This window comes from Colletotrichum godetiae (assembly GCF_030913485.1).
Source record: "Colletotrichum godetiae strain CBS 193.32 chromosome Unknown BDP55scaffold_17, whole genome shotgun sequence".
Lineage (NCBI taxonomy): Eukaryota > Fungi > Ascomycota > Sordariomycetes > Glomerellales > Glomerellaceae > Colletotrichum > Colletotrichum godetiae.
The window spans coordinates 854,486-873,039 of record NW_026851265.1 but is presented as its reverse complement, the minus strand read 5'-3'; the positions used below and the strand labels follow the sequence as shown (position 1 = coordinate 873,039).

Genomic DNA, 18,554 nt, shown 5'->3' with positions numbered 1-18,554 from the left:
GATGTACGGATACCTAACAATTTGGGTACCCTGCCCTTGTGGAATGGAAGGGGTTGGTGCGGATACACAGGACTGCAAATAATCACGTGAGTGAAAATCCCCGAGTCAAAGAGGAAGGGAAAAAATCTCCAGAAGAGATAGAGAGAGAGAGAGAGAGAGAGAGAGAGGGCGAAAGCGATGGAAAGTAAGGTGGTGCGGCGGTGTGGGAATGGGGAAGAGGGTTCAGAGGAACGGCACGAATTCCGTACATTGTGCTCCGTAAGGTACCTACAAGTAGTTCTGAGATACGTACCTCATGGGTACTGCCGCAAGATAGGTACATGGGAAAACTACCTTTCCGCCATACCTCCCCACCAGGTTGCACCGTGTGACAACGGCAGGAAGCCGCAAATCAACCGTTGAGCGGACCTGGCCGAAATGGACCGAATTAGGGGAGCCAATGAGAAGTTGTTTTCGTCAGCAGGTCGGGTAGCTTGTAACCGCCCGGGCTGTGATTGGGGGAAATCCCTGGTCTTAGGACCGAGGGTGGGTATCGAAATAGTACGTACCTCGTGTAGGGGAGCGGAGAGATGGAGAAGGACACGTCCAGACCGCCGTGAGCCGTCATGCCACGCTGCAACATCCATCGTCCATCAAGCCCATCATCCATGTCTGCTATTCCTGTTAGGCTGCTTATTGTTATGTTACTGCCCAGTCTCAGCTAGCCGCCAAACAGGGCACAAGACAGCTAAGTACGGATAGCCAGTCATAATACGTACGGACTCACGACTCACAGGCTACGGAAACTGAAGCACATTTGGAAAGATGCCCACAGCCCCTGTTTTCTACCGTCTTATCCGTACCAGCACCGGGCCCGGCTACCCAAGTGAGGTAAATGCCCAGTGCCACGCTGCGTTGCTGCCAACTGGTGGTGGTGGTGGTGGTGATGATGGTGCTCCGCCCCTCGTCACAGTCTCCGGCCCTAGTCTTTGCTCGAGCCCATAATCGAAAAGCCCATGTCTCCGTCTATTGCTCCAGTCCAGTCCAGTCCAGTCCAGCCCAGTCCAATCCAATCCAATTGAGTTCAGTCCTGGCAACTGGCTACTGCTGAGGAAGACACATGGGAAGGAGAGAGAAAGAGGAGAGAGCACAAATGAGAAGGAGAGGAGAGGAGACTGGACTTGGACAGGAGGTGAGGCGAGGCGAAGCGAAGCGAGCGCAGCCAGGCTCAGGCTCAGGCGAAAGGAGTGAGTGGGCGCTTAGCTTACGGATACCTTAGCTTAATTATTGTACCGAGTATGGGTACGGATACAGCAAGGTAATTATCGTTGCTTTGCCTTGCTTTGTTCTGCTCTGCCTTGCTCTGCTTTGCTTTGCTCTGCTTTGCTTTGCTCTGCCTTTGCTTTGCCTTGCTCGGAAGAGGCTGGAAGTTGGAGCCTACTCCTCCACGTGTCAAAAGCCGTCCCGTTTCGTCTCCGCCCCCTCGGGTTTCCCCTTACTCGCCCGCTCGCGCGCACCTGGCGGAAGTGTGCAGTGTGTGCACGCGGACGTGGACGTGGACGTGGACTGTTGGAACTGGAAGTGAGACACGATGCGGATGCCCGCCAACACCAACACCAACGCCGCCGCCGTCGCCGTCACCGTCGCAGCCGACAACCGGCCGGTCTCCGCCGCTGCTGATGCCGCTGCTGTTCCTCCTCCTTCCGAGACTCTCCAGCCTCCTCCCGCTCCTCCACCTCCTCTTCCTCCGCCCTCGGTCCCGTCCATGTCGTTGTCGCTGGCTCGTCCGTCGCGTCATGACGCCGCCCAGGTTGCCGGTCGCCTCGAACCTTATTCCTTCTCCGTCAACCAAGCGCCACCGCCAACCTACTACCGCCGCTTGGCTGCCGGTCCAGCTCCGGCTCCGGCTCCGGCTGTGTCTTCGGCTACCACGCCGGCTCCTGCCGCTGCATCCTCCCGTCATGACGCGCTCAGATTCCCCCCCTCGCCATCGCCAACACCCTCGCATCCTACCACCTTCGGCGTCCTCGGCAGCAACAACGATAGAAATCATAGTAGTTCAAGCTTCATTAGCAGCGCCAGCCATGGCTATGCTACTGTTATCCCGCGTTCCGACCCCAAGCCCAGCCGCTGTTCCGTCATGGACCTACAGAACGTGCTGTGCGACCCGGATGACGATGTGAACATGTCCTCGTCGCGCTCGAGTCACCCCCCTACGCCCCCCCATCTTGCTGATGCACTCAACCCTCCCGCCTCAAGTTCCATTCCTACGTCTCCAACCTCGGATTCATTGGAGCCACCGATCTTTGTTGCCCGTCCGAACCCCTCTCACGTCGTCATGACCACGAGGCCTCAATTGCAGACCTCTCAACCCCAGCACACGGAGCCTGGCTGCAAGACCTGTCAGATCCGCAAGATGCCTTGTGATGAGGGGCGTCCCTCATGTAAGTTTTATTTCGCTGAATTAGTCGCGTCTATCTGTCGATCAATGGCTTTCGTGGTCCGATTCTCCGTCTGACAAGCTGGACAGGCCAGAACTGCTCACGCATGGGCATTCATTGCTTGGGCTATCTTTCTCCGAGTCATGCCAGCACCCAACAGGCGTCGGACCGTTCCGTACCCAGCGTTAGTGCCAACGCCAGACGCCAGGATCAGGAAGAGTATCTCTTCTTTCTCCTCGATCATTACCGACACACCAAGCGCCACTGCATGTGGGAACTTATAACCCTCGATTTCAACGAGCACTTTTCTTGCAACATGCGTAAAGAGGCTTTACAGATGATCAAACGCCGAAGGTTCAAAGATAAGGAGTAAGTCGACAATGACAATTCGTTACTTCTGTATGGGCGCCTACATGTAGCTAATATGCTCCTTAGTACTCGGGAAACTTCACCAAACGATACTTTGGGGAATGCGCAACGTCCCAAAGTCAAAAGAGGCCGGCGACCGAAGTCTAGCGTCCCCTCTCTCCAGTCAAAGGGGGAGGGGCACGGCAACGAGTCAGCAACCGGATGAGACAACAAGAAGACCCATTCTCGTGCCGTCACTTACCTTGGATCGCCATTATCTTGACTCTTTTTCTGACGGTAGTCTAGTCTAGACCAGTCGGTCATAGCCCTAAGTGGGAGTGGCCAATGCGGCGGTCGTCGGCCGGCCAGCTCGGGCGCTCGGTCAGGGATCTAGATTGGCTCCTTCAGGCATGATCTGGCACAAGCCGGGCGTTACAGAAAGAATGCTCTTGGCTCTTACAGACTATTCTCTGCTGGGCCTAAGGTCAAAGTAGCAGGCTGGTAAGATCACCCAGTCTCTACAAAGTCTTGTCCGGCAATCTGACCATGAAGAACTCGGTCAAGGCAGCATTGGAGACACATCGTGATACTCCGTCGACTCAGTCCTGCTATTCGTTATGTTCCATCCTCCTCAAGACCCACAACGCGGCGAACGATACTGCCTCTCTGGAGGTTCCAGAAGCTTCCAGGCGATGGCCAACAACAAGATCAATGGAACTTACAAGACTGCAATAGTTGCATAGAGTCCAGTTCTGTGTCCATGCGCCACATATTCGGAATATAAGGCAGAGGTATTACCAAGACTCGAAGATGATGTTTGCTGGCAGCTCCAGGGTATGGTCCCCATGGCTTCAAGGAGCTGCCCAGATACTCCATGTCTGGGGGTTAGCAGAAGACATGACGCAGGCCTGGCTCGGCATTTTCAACTCAGTCCCCTGCATGTGGATATGCGCCAACGTTGACGTGGGGGCGACAAGTGCGGCGCAGACTTTGGCCAATCACTGCAATTCACGTCCATTATGATACTATGCTCGCGTAGCTAGATCATGAACGACCACGGTGATCATGTGAGCTCAGCTTCTTGAGGTTTTGACTATCCAATATCCATATGGCATCACCAACACTTAGCAGTCCTTTCACTCGTCAATTCAATAAGCTTTCCGTCGATTCGAGGCATACAGAGACCACTCACATCCCACCTTCTTTCACTACATCGCTCCATGAGAGAACAGTTCTTGGATTATCTCAGGCCGGGTCGTTGCATCATCGGTCCTATTAGCTACTCGCAGGATGGCAGCCTACGTTTCCGGACGCCTCTCAAGTCCCCACCACCGCACTCAAGTACCTACATGTATAGATCGATAGTGTGTTCTCGTCTTTACCAGCGGGAACCATGTTCGTTCATAATACTTTCCGGGGGAGAGGGGTGAGGGGTGGAGGATGCGACGTCGATAATGACGCCTCACCGTGGCGGATGATGATCTCCCTCCTATCCGAGTGCGGATTTGACGCATGGAGGTTTGGAGGACATTCAGAACTTGCACAAGAGGATATAACATGTAGTGATGCCTTGTTGTTGGGTGCCAATTTCACCTATTTAGCAAGCCTTAGATTAGCAGCTCACATATAACAGTGTGCTTATCAACTAGCTCGACTTTTGATGCGGCCATCGGGTGATCGCCTCGAAGAACTAACAAAATGGAGGTTAGGCGATTGTCTGCCTGTGACGTATATACTTCATTCGTGTTAGTTTCTATTAGCGGGGGACAAATGCGCTGTTCTCGCTTGTTTTCTGTCATGGATACATTCCAAGGCAGTAGATTCATGAGAATGACTGTCGACCAATGATCAATCGCTTCACTTTTCTATTTCTTAAACTTGCCGTTGTCTTGGTGTTACTATCTGAATCCATGCAAACACTAGTAGATGTTGCTACGTCAAGTTCATTTGGGCCCGCGTGTTCACTCAGTCTCGTAGATTATAAGGAAAGCTGATATGCTTGCAACTCCGAATACCTCCCCGCGCATCGTCCAGCCATTCGAACTAACATCAGGCAGCATCAGTGGGCTTCGGTCAAAAGTGAAGTCCTCTACCTTAACTGACCTAAAGCTAGCCACGGCTCTCGTGTTCAGTGTCAATGGCTTTAGACTAGCTGGCTTTTTGTCTAGTACCGCACAGGGATTCAAGTCAACAATTGAGAGCGCCATGAATGGAGAAAAATACCTGTTGGGGCTTTGGTTCTTCCACGTGCACTTTCCACTTAACCGAGCGGGCTCGACCAACCACGGTGTGTGCCCGAGCAGAGCATGAAGCAGTATAAACATCATTACTTTGGTTGTACTGCCGAGAATTGGGGTTCTAACAGAATCCAGAAGTATCCTCATTTCATATATTACCTTAATCCCTCCTTTCGAAGGATGAGCTATAATCTGAAAGTCTCGTCTATTTGTTTGTTTTTCTGCCTTTTGGCTCGTCTATTTATGTCTTGATTCTGCTCAAAGGCTGATTCCTCAGACGTAAAGCGGTGCTCGATATCATTTACACAATATAAAAAGTCTCATCTATACGTAGGTCGTCTGGCATGATTTCATCTTGTGGAGATACTGTCGGAAATAATGAAGGGCTCGCCGGCGGAAGCGGACAAAAGTGGTAACCAACACATCTGCCAACTGTTTTAAGATGCCCAACCTTACGTGCAAAAGTTGAGACCTGTAGCTTGGTAACACTTATAAAGGCAGCAAGAATCTAGCCTGTAACAAAGACAGTCACTAGAAAGCTACTAAGAGCCCAATCATCAATGTACTTAGGGCATAAGTCCTCTCATCTATACACTGTCTGTTAACATCCATGTCTACAGGAGTCTCGTCTCTTCTACTTGTCAAGGACCTGGCCTACAGAAGGGACACTCAATACAACAAACAACTAAGAAGACTTTCTTACCTCACAGTCTGACTTTTCGAACAGGCCTCGAGTCCTCGACTTAGGCCCGACCGCACTTGAGTATTATGACCATTGCTTAGATGGTCCAGTCTGCGACAGACTGCGATCTCTAGAATGCCAGCTTCATTCTCAGTCATGGTGAAACGTTCTACTTAGATCTTCAGACGACTTGATAAGCCCATAATAATATGTTTCTGGTGTCTTCGGCATATCTTATCTTCTATACCTCAGTCTTGGAGAGGTGCGGGGCATTACGGAGTCGATTCTCATGCGGGCGAGTGAGTTCCTTCGAATCCTTGACGTTAGTCTCAATTAGTCCCCTTTTTAAGGACTATCCGTAGTCTGAGATATTAGCATCCTGCGTCCTCGGGTGTCGTGGGACATGGCGATTGGCGTAAAGTTCCCAGAAACATCCGGCTTGGAGCCGCCCAACTCCCAATTCAGCATTACCCGAACAAACGAATTCGACGGTGATATTAGGCATTGTGACCACACGTGCAATTAATAAGCGCCCATTTCCCAGAATTCTTAGAAAGGTCCATTCCTACATCATCTCTTCATGGATTAACCTTCACGAACTTCAATTGAGCAACCTGACCCGTAATGGCCACCCACAAGCCCCGGCTCTATCGACCCAAGATAAAAGATCGGTGCTTCTTTCTCGAAGATTCGATGTCTATCAAAGCTCTTGCTTACAACTAGTCGATCTCGGTGACAGGTCGCTACGAATGCTCGAAGCGCCGAGTCAGTTGCGATCGCGCCGAGCCTGGACATGGGAAATGCTCCATTAAGAAAAAAAGGTTGAAGTGCAGCGGCCTGGAGATTCGACATCGATTCAGTGATGGGGTTGCTTCACGAGGCTTCTGGAGAGGCAACACTGTTCAGAAAGTCTACGTAGAGTGAGTCCAGATGGCAATTGCCGCTGGTGCAGAACGTTGTGTCGTAACCACCTAGTCAAAATATCAAAAGACCACAGGCATGGTGTAAAAACATTGCGCACAACCGGGAAACAACATCACCCACCGAGTCTAGGACCGTTCAGCACTATACAAGATCTGGGACAAGCTCCGGTTCGCTAGAGTATACCTAATAGCTAACATAATTTGCATAAAATCAGAAGGGCCAGCCCATGCAGAGCAGCATGATATGACCATTGCGCTCTACTAACAGCGCGAAGATTACACTCATCCTGTTATTCTTGGAGGTCTACATAGAACCAGCATAGGCATATGGTCTGAGATTGGAGTCGCTGCTACCCAATGTTTCACCATATAACCATCCCCAAGCAATTTATCCCCACGAAAAACCCAATTGCTTTCACATTACAATTACAAGATATAATTCTACACACTATACTTGTCTGCTAGCATTCTTATACATAGTCTCAACCCACATTGCTGTGGAAGTGGTAGTCGTGGACGGCCACCATAGCGACTAGCGCCACCTAGATTTGCCTATCGCTCACATGGACCCCTTGGTTCGGAAAGGAGTGCTCGCTGTGGCTTTATTCCACTTTCAAAACCAGAAACATCCTGCCGAGCCTGGAGCCTGAAAATGGTATCTCTTTTTTCCCAACATGCAGGTAGTTCCGATGCAACTATACACTACGACAATGAATGATTTTCAACTTCCCTCTCGCCTAATTTTTCTTGGCATCTGCTGTTAGTGAATGAGTGAGCCTACCACCAAATTACTAACAGCCGAAAACTCTTCACCTCCCCTTGCCGGAGCCCGCATCCGCGATGGCCTCACAGCCGCCGTCGGGCACCGGACTGATGTCGGCCGACCAAGCCGACCCCGAACCAGGCTCCGGGACACCTCCGGAGCCGAACCCCACCTCAAGAGCTAAGCGACGCCGCGACGCCGAGGCACAGCCGACCCGGCCCAGCCTAACGGGAAGCCAGCTTGATGCCACCACCGACGCCCCTACCTCGGCCGAGGGGCCCGCAGCCTCTACCGCATCTGCTCCGAGCGGATCTGCCACAGGGTCCGTCTTGACAGCCCTTGCAGAAGAAGCTAGACAGTACGAGGCACGGAAAGACGTCTTTCTGACCATTGCACGGTCCGTCGACAGCGTTGTCGCCAGCTTTGACGGTTCTAGAAAGCAGATCGCGAAAGAAGCCACTGCCTATGTCATTCAAACCCTCAAGAGACTGATCAATCACGAGACAAGCCCAATAGCGGCCCGGAGTTGGGCGGCTGTCGTCGCACCGATGGCGGGCAACACCACTGCGGCGACCCGGAGCGGCCAGAGCTGCCAGAGCTCTGCCCGCCCGAAGGCCACACTCCCCGCCGAGGATCAGCCGCAGGCGCAGCCGAAGGAGGACCTCCGCATCTTTGCCCGCGTCCCGGAAGAAAGCTTAGCGGCCGCTCGGAAGATCGCACCGTTCGCCGTACGACAGATCGTCTGTAAGGCCGTTGGCCTGGGGCTAGCGGACCTTCCCCACGTCTACCATATCAGCACAGGTTACTCTCTGAAGCCGCGAAACAAGCAAATACAGGAAAGACTACTTGCAAGTAAGGCAAAGCTGGCGGAATGCCTCGGCGCCCACCAGGTCGAGACGCCTATCAAGTGGTACACTTACGTTGTGCCGCGATGCCCAACAAAACTACACAGCATTGGCGGGGACGTCCTGGACCCAGCCACACTCGTTGAAGATGAGGTCTTCGCACAGACAGGACAGAAGCCTGTCCTTGCTCGACCGTCCCGCCTTGGGCCCAACCCAGTCACGAACGAAATATCTTGGCTCATATCATTCACATCAGAGGTCACGCCCTTCAGGCTCTTCAACCAAAGCGGCAGATCTCTGCCCGTCAAGAAACGAAGGACGCTCATCCGACACGACCCCGGCTGCCAGGGCTACCACTCCAACCGGTTCTGCGGACGACGACCGATCTGCAGCAACTGCGGAAGACCTTCCGATTCACACGAAACGGGACCCTGCATGGCCAGGCCCCAATGTGCCAACTGCTGCGGCCCCTTCCAAGCCAGCCACACAGACTGCCCAGCGAGGCCCTCGGCCGTAAACGGCGTCGTCTCCCTTCCCGGTCGAAAGGAGCGGGCTCGGATCCGGAAGGCCGGCCAGAAAGCATCGGACACTCTGTACAAGGCTACTCGATCCGACAGTAGCCAGGAGGCGGCAGGCGTCCCTACCTCCACCAGCCAGAACCAGCAACCCGGCGCCAAGCGCGCGCGCACGAGAACGCCCTCCGCAAGCTCGATCGTTTGCCTCGGTGACGGAAGCACTGACAGCAGCAGCATGGATGAAGACGAGGCGGACGAAGGCGAAGGCGAAGACTCCCCCGACAACACCTCCATCGACCGTCCCGTGCTACCCATGCCAAGCAGGAGCCAACGGGCAGCACAGAAGCCAAACTACAACGTCGCGAATGCCTACACCCACCTCGAACTCGACTCGGAGACGTAAGCCGAGAGCGGCGACCCCACGGATGCTACGCGTTGCGCAGGGCAACGTCGGAAAGATCTCCCCGGCGCACACGGCTTTCCTGCAGCTCTGCTGGGAGGCTCAGATAGATGTGGTCCTCGTCCAGGAACCCTGGACGGGCTGGAAGGACGGAAACGTGCAACTGAACACGCACCCGGGTTTCGACTCTTTCGTCCCGGTCGACTTCTGGGACAGCGAAGGAACCAGACCAAGAGTATTGACCTACACACGCAAAGGGATAGGGATGACGGTGGAGCAGCAGAGGCCTGTCCACACGAGAGACGTACTGTGGCTGGTGGTCGACAAAACGACGACTATCGTCAACGTGTACAGACAACCCCGCGACCCCCACAGCCGCACAACAGGGATACTGCTAGAACTCAAACCCCCGGAGCGAGCTTTGATCGCGGGTGACTTCAACGCGCATCACTACTCTTGGGAGCCCGGGACGAGGAACGGGAACCGGGGAGATGACATCGCAGGCTGGGCAGACGGCCACAATCTCTCTCTTATCAGCGAAGTTGGGGTGGCAACCCAGGATTGCGGACATGTCCTGGACCTGGCTTTCTCTAATATCCCTTTTGCGCACGCGCAGGTCAGCCCACAGCTACACCCGGGAGCTGACCACGAGGCCATCGTGGCCGTCATACCACTACTCAAACGCCCAGTGTCACAGGGAGAGGGCCACCCGCAGCCACGGCCACTGTCAGTGCCCGACTCGGCGCTGCCTCGGCTGAGAGACCTGATCGAAGGGGGGCTAGCTGCGATGCCCAATCTGGGGGATCAACCTACTCCGGAAGACCTGGACGGGCAGGCAAGTCACATCGTCGAGCTCTTCTCCCGAGCCATTGAGGCGGTCGGCAAGAAGAGAGGAAAACATGGTAAAGGCGCGGCTTGGTGGACGGAGGAATGCGCAGAGGCCCACAGAGCATACCGTGCTGCCCGCAACCAACAAGCCTGGGAGACGGAGCAAGATGCGCACCTTTATCTAATGGAGAAACGAAAGGCGTTCCTGAGCACGGTGAGGAAGGCTAAGCGAGCATACTGGGCCGGAAAGATCGATGGAGTCGCTTCAGACCGGGACCTGTACCAGATCATGGGTTGGCGGAAGGCGAGCCTACTGACCAGAGCACCCCCATTGGTTGTGGACAACCAGACGATCGAGGATACTAACGAAAAGGCTCAAGCGCTTCGGGGAGCCCTTCTCGACAGGTTTAGTGCGGAAGATGACGCACCGGGTGACCCGTTTGACGTACCCGTCGTCCCGAGGCGAGCGATTACTTGGCAGGACAATGTTAGCGGAGAAGAAGTGAAGACGGCCACCTTAACAAAGACAACGACCCCTGGTGTGGACGGCATCACAACACGCCTCCTCCAGGCATGCTGGGATGTCATCTCGGAACCGGTCAGGCAGCTATTCCAGTCCTGTATGCGGGCCGGCCACTTTCCTCTGCCCTTCCGCAGAGCTGAGGTGGTCATGATCCAGAAGGCCGGCAGGGATGCCTCCAAGCCCGGGTCCTGGCGGCCGATCGCGCTCCTCTCGTGCCTGGGCAAGGGACTAGAGCGACTGATAGCCAGAAGGATGGCGTCCCTGGCGATTGTCGAGCGCATCATCAGTCCGCAACAGATCGGGGCTCTACAAGGCAGGTCAGCCGTCGATCTGACGACCTGCCTCACCCACGACATCGAGATGGCCCTCCTAAAAGGACTCACGGCGACACTTCTGACTATGGACGTAAAAGGGGCGTTCGACTCCGTCCTTCGGAACCGGCTCGTCATTAGACTGCGTCAGCAGGGATGGCCACATGGCCTGACCAGACTGATCTTTAGCTTCTGCTGCAACCGCACCGCTAGAGTCCGACTGGAAGAAAGCACAACGGAGTACTTCCCGCTGTCATGCGGGCTGCCTCAGGGGTCACCACTATCTCCCATTGCCTTTCTGCTCTACATCGCAGAGATACTTGAAGACGACCCGAACGCGCGATTCGGGTACGCGGACGACATCGCCACTCTGGCCATCAGCCCCTCCCTGGAGAGCAACGTCGCAATACTCAACCGAAGCGCAGCCGGCATTCTCAGATGGGGCTTGGAGAACAAGGTCTCCTTTGACCCGAGCAAGTGCGAGGTCATCCACTTTACTAGGAAGCACGGCCAGCCAGCGGAGCTGCCAGAGGTCCGGGCGGGGATTTGGTGGTCAAGGCCTCGACGAAACCTGTACGCTGGCTGGGTGTCTGGTTCGACAAGAGACTGTCCTTCCGGCACCATGTCGACGCAAAAGTAGCTGCAGCAAAGAGGGCAGCTCAACATCTGAGACAGCTTACGAACACAAAGAGGGGACTCCCAGCGGCCGCCGTGCGAAAAGCCGTCGTCTCCTGCGTACTGCCGATCGCGCTCTTCGGCGCCGAAACATGGTACGCAGGTATCACGAAGCCGGCTTCGAGACGCCAAGCGGAGACAGACACGAATCCGCCTCTCCAAGGAAGACCCGTCAACACAGGCCAAAAGGGGCTCGTGCAGAAGATCGACAGCGTCATTACAGCGGCAGCAAGGGCCGTTCTGCCTGTCTGGAGGACAACGCCAACCAGTAGCCTCCTCCGAGACGCCGGCTTACCGTCAGCCAAAGTCGCCTTAGAGGGCGTCCGCTTACGGGCCGCAGTCCGACTACAGAGGATTGATCGCCGACACCCGCTAGTCGCGCGGCTCTCCCAGCAGGGACAGCAACAGACGAGACTACAACGGACGGCTGAACTTCTGCCAAGATGCGGAAGACCAGCGTTCCTTCAATCACAGTACCTGCCAAGCTCACAGGATCAGATAGTAGTTCAATGCAAAGAAGAGGCTGCGAAAGCTTTCGAGCGCTGGCTAAAGACAGTACCGGAAAGCCATATGATCGTCTTCTCGGACGGCTCCAGGGCGACGAACGGAGCCGTGGGGTACGGCTTCGTCATCTACCGAGACTCCAAACGCATAGCACAAGGGTGCGGCCGACTCGGACTAGCAGAAGTGTTCGACGCCGAGGTCGAAGGGGCGCGAACCGGCCTCAGAAGGGCTCTGCTCACCAATCGCGGTCATCCAATCCACATATGTATCGACAACACCAGCGTTATACAAGGCATCCGCGGCAAGGCGCCGGACTCGTCACAAGACGCGTTCCTCGAAATCCAAGAAGCGGCCAGGATATTTGATATACGGACGCACTGGTCCCCGGGACACCAGGGCATCGAAGGAAACGAGGCCGCGGACCGGCTGGCCAAAGAAGGAACGACACTGCCGGCGCGGATGGGTCAAATGGCAACACTAGCGGGCATCAAGCGGCTTGCAAGGGAAAAATTACAAAGCCAGCACAGGAGATGGTGGTATAAAGAGCGAAGGCCGCGGTACGCGGACTTGGGGCTTGAGGCAGCTCTGTCCAGCCCTCCTGAACTGGCCTTGCCGCGGGCTACGTTACATCACCTGCTGGCGGCACGATCGGGTCACGGGGACTTCGAGCAATATCACCGACGTTTCAACCACGACGACGCTCTAATGATGTGCTCTTGTGGAGAGGCGAAAGACGTGGACCACCTGGTCTACTGTCGACTAACGCTGGCGAGGAGGCAACGGTGGCCGACCCTCCACTCTCGCAGTATGCCCGAGCCCATAGGCCCTATGGGATCTCTCGAGGCCTACTTCAAGAGATTAATCACCGACCCACGAGGCTTCGAGGCCTTTCTCCGCGTGACGGACTTCTTCCAGAAGATCTGTCTGCGGTAGCAGCATCCACACCTACGTAGATGTGAGTGCGGACTACAAAGAACCTCCCGATTCCAAGGGACGATTTGGGAAAGAATGAAACTGGGGCACCAGCGGGAACCGGGGACAGACAGAACGCGTAGTGGCCACAAGGCATGATTTGGAGGACGATGTAAAGAGACGACGTACTGTAGAGTAGGTAGCCTTGGCTCACGGCCCTCCACGCCATATACCCTTCGGGAGGTCTGCGGTAAGGGCTCTAGCCCGGCCGCCACGGCGTTAAATACAACAACAACAACAACAACGACAATGAATGATTTGAGAAGACGACTTGAGTTCAAAGCCGATGACCAATATACCAAGACCGCACTTTACTAGTCATAGTTGTTCTGCTTGTTTCCGTCATGGTAACCGGATCGGATGACTTCCCGATATTGTTTCGTCTGCTAGAATCCGCACTGGCAAGTATTGGCGGAAAAGACTGTCTGGGAGACGATTCTAAAACTTAAGTGGCTTACACTCGGTTATCTATCTCATGGTAGGAAAACCAGCCGTTGGTGGCATAGCCAGAAGCTATTGAACCTATCTTGACGGTTAACTGATCTGCGAGCTGATATTGCAGGCTATGCGTATATTCTGCCCCCCTTCTGAGCGAGAAAACTGGCATTTTGACCATATATTCCCAAGAGCAAGTCACTGAAGCGTCCAATTGCATGAAAAATTGCTCGGAGCATCAACCAGAGCATTCAGGGACAGCATCGCGCATTATGAATCTAGTGCAGCAGTCGCACGGCATCTATCTCCAACGAGCAGGCGCCAGTGGGCCAACCTCACAGTCTGTAGCTATGGATTTTAATTGTCACATCAATAACAATAAGTCTGTCGAGCGAGTGCAGTTGTTTATGGAAACATTCCAGTCAATTCCCACAAACTCACCAGGAAGAGAAGTGTCGATCCGGTCATTTTTGGTGGCCGCATCAGGATGTGTGATGGATAAGCACAAGGGTTTTTTTAGATTAACTCTACGTGAACGTCATGAGAAGAGTCGTTTCATCAACATTTGTGGAAGTTCTTAACCATCTACAACGAGTCTGGAGACGACGAATTTTTAGACGGCGCTAGGCTTTTCAGCTCCCCGAAGCTCGGTCACTTATCATGTAAGGTGACTAGACTTCAGGACAAGTCAAATAGAACAAGTTCGAAGATCGCACTGATTCAATGAACTTCGGTTGCAGGTGCAAGGTGTATACGAAGTCCAAGAACGTCCAATATTAGGGAAGTCTACGGACTAGAGGTTCACGTGAAATAGAGGGGTACGAACTCACATGATTTTTTGATGAGGTATGTTGATAGCCTGCTTATATTTTTTCTTCAAGTGTCGATGTGCGTATCAAGTATGTAAAAAGAGAAGTTTGAAGCGGCTATCAGATTCAAGGGCCGGCGCAGCTTATTCCATAGCCTTGGTTTATTTCTAATCCAGTCCAAAACATCAGATATGAACGCTATTCATGAGAGTATTACTGGAAATATCACACCAAGTCTCCAGATAAGTCCGATGGTAGAAGACGCGCCGGTGAAGAAGACCATAGCTGCGGTCAAGAACGTCATCAACTGCCAATACTATTGAACATATGCCTCAACGTCGAAGACCCTGCCAGCTACATACCATCCCGTATCATGGCATTTATGAGTTGGACGTGACGGTTGGCGTTTGTCTCACTCCACTCTGTATCGTAATTCAGCCCGTAAGGCCAGATGTGGGAACCACCACAGTTGATGACTGCCCCCGAACCATCCCAGGACCGTAACAATGGCAGCGCAGTAGCCCAATCTCCAGCAGCACACTTCCTATCAAACGCAGCAGTTTGACCAACTCCTAGAGTATGAGAGACCTCATGGAGGGCCGTTCTCTCATTCATATATGCTCGGTTTGAGCCGAATCTGACGTCGCCGTTATAATTTGCCTCCGCAGTTGGTACACCAGGAGTATAGTAAACGCGTAAGTTCTTCGTTGCGCTTCCCAGTCGAGAGTGACGGGCAGCTGCAAGACGCATTGCGGCTTCGATCTTGTTGTAGGCGTCTGTCTGATCTGCTGTAGGGCTTGCAGCCTTCTCGAGGCTCCAAGTGATTGCGCTCTGCGCAGTTGCGGCATAAGTTGCAGCTATCATGCAGAGGGACAGCTTCATGATGGGTTTTTGTTTGATGTAGTATCTCTCCAGGTACTAGAATTATTTGATAATAGTGCGACGTTTAGGCTCGGTGGGAATCAGGAATAAAAGGCAATCTCTGCGGTTCCAGACGCCACATAAATGGAATGGAAATGACATCTTCTTATACCCCGTCAGATAGGCGGGCCCAGCTCTGAGGCTCGGGCTCAACAGTACAAGACGATCGTTCTCAGAGATGTCCTGATTCTGCACTTTTGGGCGCCCAGGGTTGGCGACGATGTTAACTTCACTTCGCATCCATAAATCGTGTGACTCGACGCACATGGCAACAGTCGCGGACTTGATTTATCCGGGGAGTACTACGCTGAGCGCCCAACAAAGATTCTTGGCCCGAGAAAGGCCCCTCAATTGTGGCATATTCGAAACAATTCCCCGCAGGCGTCAAGCTCAACTGCCGTTCCGAGACTGTATTTCCGGTAGACCATCTACGATCGTCGCCAGGCTAGAATTTAACCATATCTTCCACCAATTTGCTTTGAATAATCGGCATGGCGCTAGTCAAGTTCTGATCAATCTGTACCGGGAGACTTCTATGTTGCACTTCGGCGCGAAAATGGAAGGTCGAAAAAAGCCAGTTGATCCACGGATCACAATTGATCAACCTGCGGAGATGAAGAAAATAGTTTCTGGGTCTTCTCGCCGAGGATTTCTCTCGATTAGGCATTTTGAAGCCTCCCGGCTTGGCCCTTCATTGTGTATAATATGGCTTCAAATTGTCTGCATAATATATGTATGAGTTTCACCCAGACTTGGCCGCCCTCACTGCGACGCAGCGTTGTCGCGGTGCTTGTCTTGCAGCAAAGTTCAGGGCGCGCTGTGCTGCTGCCGAGCCGGTCCATGCGAGATGATATGGAAGGTGGGAAAATGGTGATCGGGCTCGTAATACGTGCAAATTATTGTTAGACTCAAAATTCGGGAAATTGGAACCATTGAGTAAAAATCCCAACCTCTACGAACACCATATCACTACAGAAAAAGGTAGAACCGAGATTACACTGCGGGGTCGGGAATGCACGATGAATGAACAGCTTACCTACTCAGGGATTAAGTTAGGTGCTATGTGATCATCAGAAACTGCGCAAAAATTCCTTAGATGTTGGTAGAAGCCACGAAACATTGTAAACAGATTAGAAGTATTTCCACTAATTGATATGCCGCCATTGTCTCGAGTTCCTTATGCTTACCGATACTTCCTAAGCCGGGACCATCTCATCAGTCCAGTAAATGACACCATTACCACCAACGGAGTGCTACGGGTTTCTCCTAGGCAATAGCAAAATCATGATTAGATGAAAACATGGAATTGAGTACGTTGTGGTATCCTGCGTGAGATTTGAGCTGGAAAGAAGGCGTGTTAGGCCTAAGAGGGTCAGCCTTTGTCGCTCTCAAGAGGGATTAATGAAAGCCTACCTTGTTCCTTCGAAGCCCAACCATTTGCGCCATCTCGGTCCAAAAGCCAACTGGCGGATCAACTAAAGACTCTTCGTAGGCTTCGATCAATGGCCGCTCCCAAACAAGATCAACCTCATGGGGCCTTATGTATCTGGTCTTCTTGAACAACTTCCATCCACAAAAAAGAACGACGGCTAAGATCTGCATAGTGTAGCTCTGGAAGAACAACTCTACTGACCACGGCCGGAACGCGTAGTAGCCATACACTAAGAGAATGAGTAACTGAAAGCCCAATGCAATGTATGCGCCGTAAGGCTGGAAGTATCCATAGTATGGCCGGGTTTTGCGGTCAACTCCTTGGGCGACACAGGCCTTATGATAGTTGATGAACGTGATCGACATGATGATGAAGCTGATCAGCCCACCTCCCGTGATAAGCGCAGTTAGCCATGTAATAACAACAGCAGAACTGCTGCTAACTTGGAGGAAAGATAACATCGGGAACAGCATGACGATGGCGAAACAGTAGATGGGAGTTCCATTCTTGTTGCATCGACGCAGAAAACGAGGCGCTCTTCCTTCGAGAGATAGTGAGTAAAGCGCCCGAGTGGCACAGTAGGTGTAGGTATTGCCAGCCGAGAAGATAGACGTAAGGATGAGTGCGTTGACGATGTGAGGAAGTACACCGATACCAAGGGTCTCCATGGCAATCACATAGGGAGAAGCCGCAGCCGTACCACCGCCACCGTCCCCAAAGTAAAGGTTGACTAGGGTTGGGTGGTTATACCGAACTACTATGCCAACAGCCAGTGCACCGATGATGAAGAAAATACAAAATCGGTAATACACGGTAATGAATGCTGACTTGATATAGATGCTGGGCCGTTGAGCTTCAGCAGATACCATGGAGATGTACTCGGGACCGACAACGGTGAAGGAGGCACTGAAAAGTGCAGCAAGAAACCCTTCGAAACGACCCAGGTCGCCGCCTGATAGATATGTCGCAAACGCACCGGGATTCGTAAAGTGGCGGAAGCCGTATGCATCTCATTGGGGGTTGCCGCCGACCATAGTCACAAATGTGAAAGCGAAAAGCATGAAGATCAAGATCAGCTTTCCTCCAGAAAGCCAAAACTCAGCTTCGCCATAGCCCCGTACCGCGAGGACATTGATCAACCTGTGTACACAGGTCAGTGTCACATTACATTTGCATTTGCAGCATGCCCCCCTCGCAAAGGGAAGCCAGAGGCAGAAGGAGAGTGGTCTGCGAATTAGGATGATATTCTTACCCATAAAGAATAATCACAGCAGCACAAATACCAGCTGTCGGACCGGGTTTCACGACATCATCACTCCAAAACGAAATGACAATATTGAGAGCAGTAATCTCAAAGGGGATCAAGATAGCTTCGTAGAGGAAAAAGTTCCATCCCGCAAGGAAACCAAGAGCGTCATCGACCCAATACCCAGCGAGGCGGACAAAGCCACCTGCAACGGGCATATACGTGTTCATCTCGGCAACAGAGTTGTTGACGAGGGCAAGAATCAGGGTGTAAGCGGTGTACGCTATCAGCAAGCTGCCGGGACCACCCTTGGCGAGACCACCGCCGATGCTGATGAAGAGTGCCGTTCCAATTGATCCACCTGCTGCGATGAGCTGGATTTGGCGATTGTTGAGCCTGCGATGCAGGTGACCCATCTTGTCTTCGGAGTCGACATTCCGGATGCTACCGAGCTCGGCGGTCGTCGCATCGCCGGAGCTCGGATGCTTCTCTGCATGCGACTCCTTCATTGCAGTAGTGTCAGATGAGAAAACAAATGAAGGCCGTAGCCGTTGAAAGGTCCCACGAGAATGAACCAAGAACGAGCGGAAGTAGAAAGATTGACTCAAACACCATGTAAAGTTTGCGACACGTGACTTTGAGCAGTCTTTCGGGAAGGAGGAGGAGGGAGTGAAGCAGAACCACGGCAAGAGGGCAAAGGGGGGACAAGTCGCTTTTGTTAAACAACTAGCAGCAACAGGCTTGTCAACTCTTATCGGGCTGACT

General features: G+C 53.0%; 4 protein-coding genes across 4 annotated transcripts; 2 read left to right on the top strand and 2 right to left on the bottom strand.

The window, feature by feature from the left end:
- The first annotated feature begins 957 nt into the window (after positions 1-957).
- Positions 958-1,301, top strand: BDP55DRAFT_661826 (uncharacterized protein). Its single transcript, XM_060574750.1, has one exon. The coding sequence runs from the start codon at positions 1,100-1,102 to the stop codon at positions 1,256-1,258; it is 159 nt and encodes a 52-aa protein (XP_060430678.1). The 5' UTR covers positions 958-1,099; the 3' UTR covers positions 1,259-1,301.
- Positions 1,302-1,576: 275 nt separating this feature from the next.
- Positions 1,577-2,994, top strand: BDP55DRAFT_550418 (uncharacterized protein; the record flags this gene model as incomplete). The annotated part of the gene is made up of 3 exons (XM_060569025.1): positions 1,577-2,423; positions 2,510-2,789; positions 2,856-2,994. The coding sequence occupies 3 exons, from the start codon at positions 1,577-1,579 to the stop codon at positions 2,992-2,994; spliced, it is 1,266 nt and encodes a 421-aa protein (XP_060430677.1).
- Positions 2,995-14,539: 11,545 nt separating this feature from the next.
- On the bottom strand, positions 14,540-15,072 carry BDP55DRAFT_581133 (ricin B lectin; the record flags this gene model as incomplete). Its single annotated transcript, XM_060570820.1, has 1 exon — positions 14,540-15,072. The coding sequence occupies one exon, from the start codon at positions 15,070-15,072 to the stop codon at positions 14,545-14,547; it is 528 nt and encodes a 175-aa protein (XP_060430676.1). The 3' UTR covers positions 14,540-14,544.
- Positions 15,073-16,307: 1,235 nt separating this feature from the next.
- BDP55DRAFT_693381 (amino acid permease-domain-containing protein) lies at positions 16,308-18,205 on the bottom strand (the record flags this gene model as incomplete). Its single annotated transcript, XM_060577216.1, has 4 exons — positions 16,308-16,364; positions 16,525-17,421; positions 17,575-17,683; positions 17,796-18,205. The coding sequence occupies 4 exons, from the start codon at positions 18,203-18,205 to the stop codon at positions 16,308-16,310; spliced, it is 1,473 nt and encodes a 490-aa protein (XP_060430675.1).
- Between the last annotated feature and the right edge of the window lie 349 nt (positions 18,206-18,554).

Excerpts from the sequence above, each read along its gene's own strand:
- BDP55DRAFT_661826 (XM_060574750.1), top strand. The coding sequence starts at position 1,100 with ATGGGAAGGAGAGAGAAAGAGGAGAGAGCACAAATGAGAAGGAGAGGA.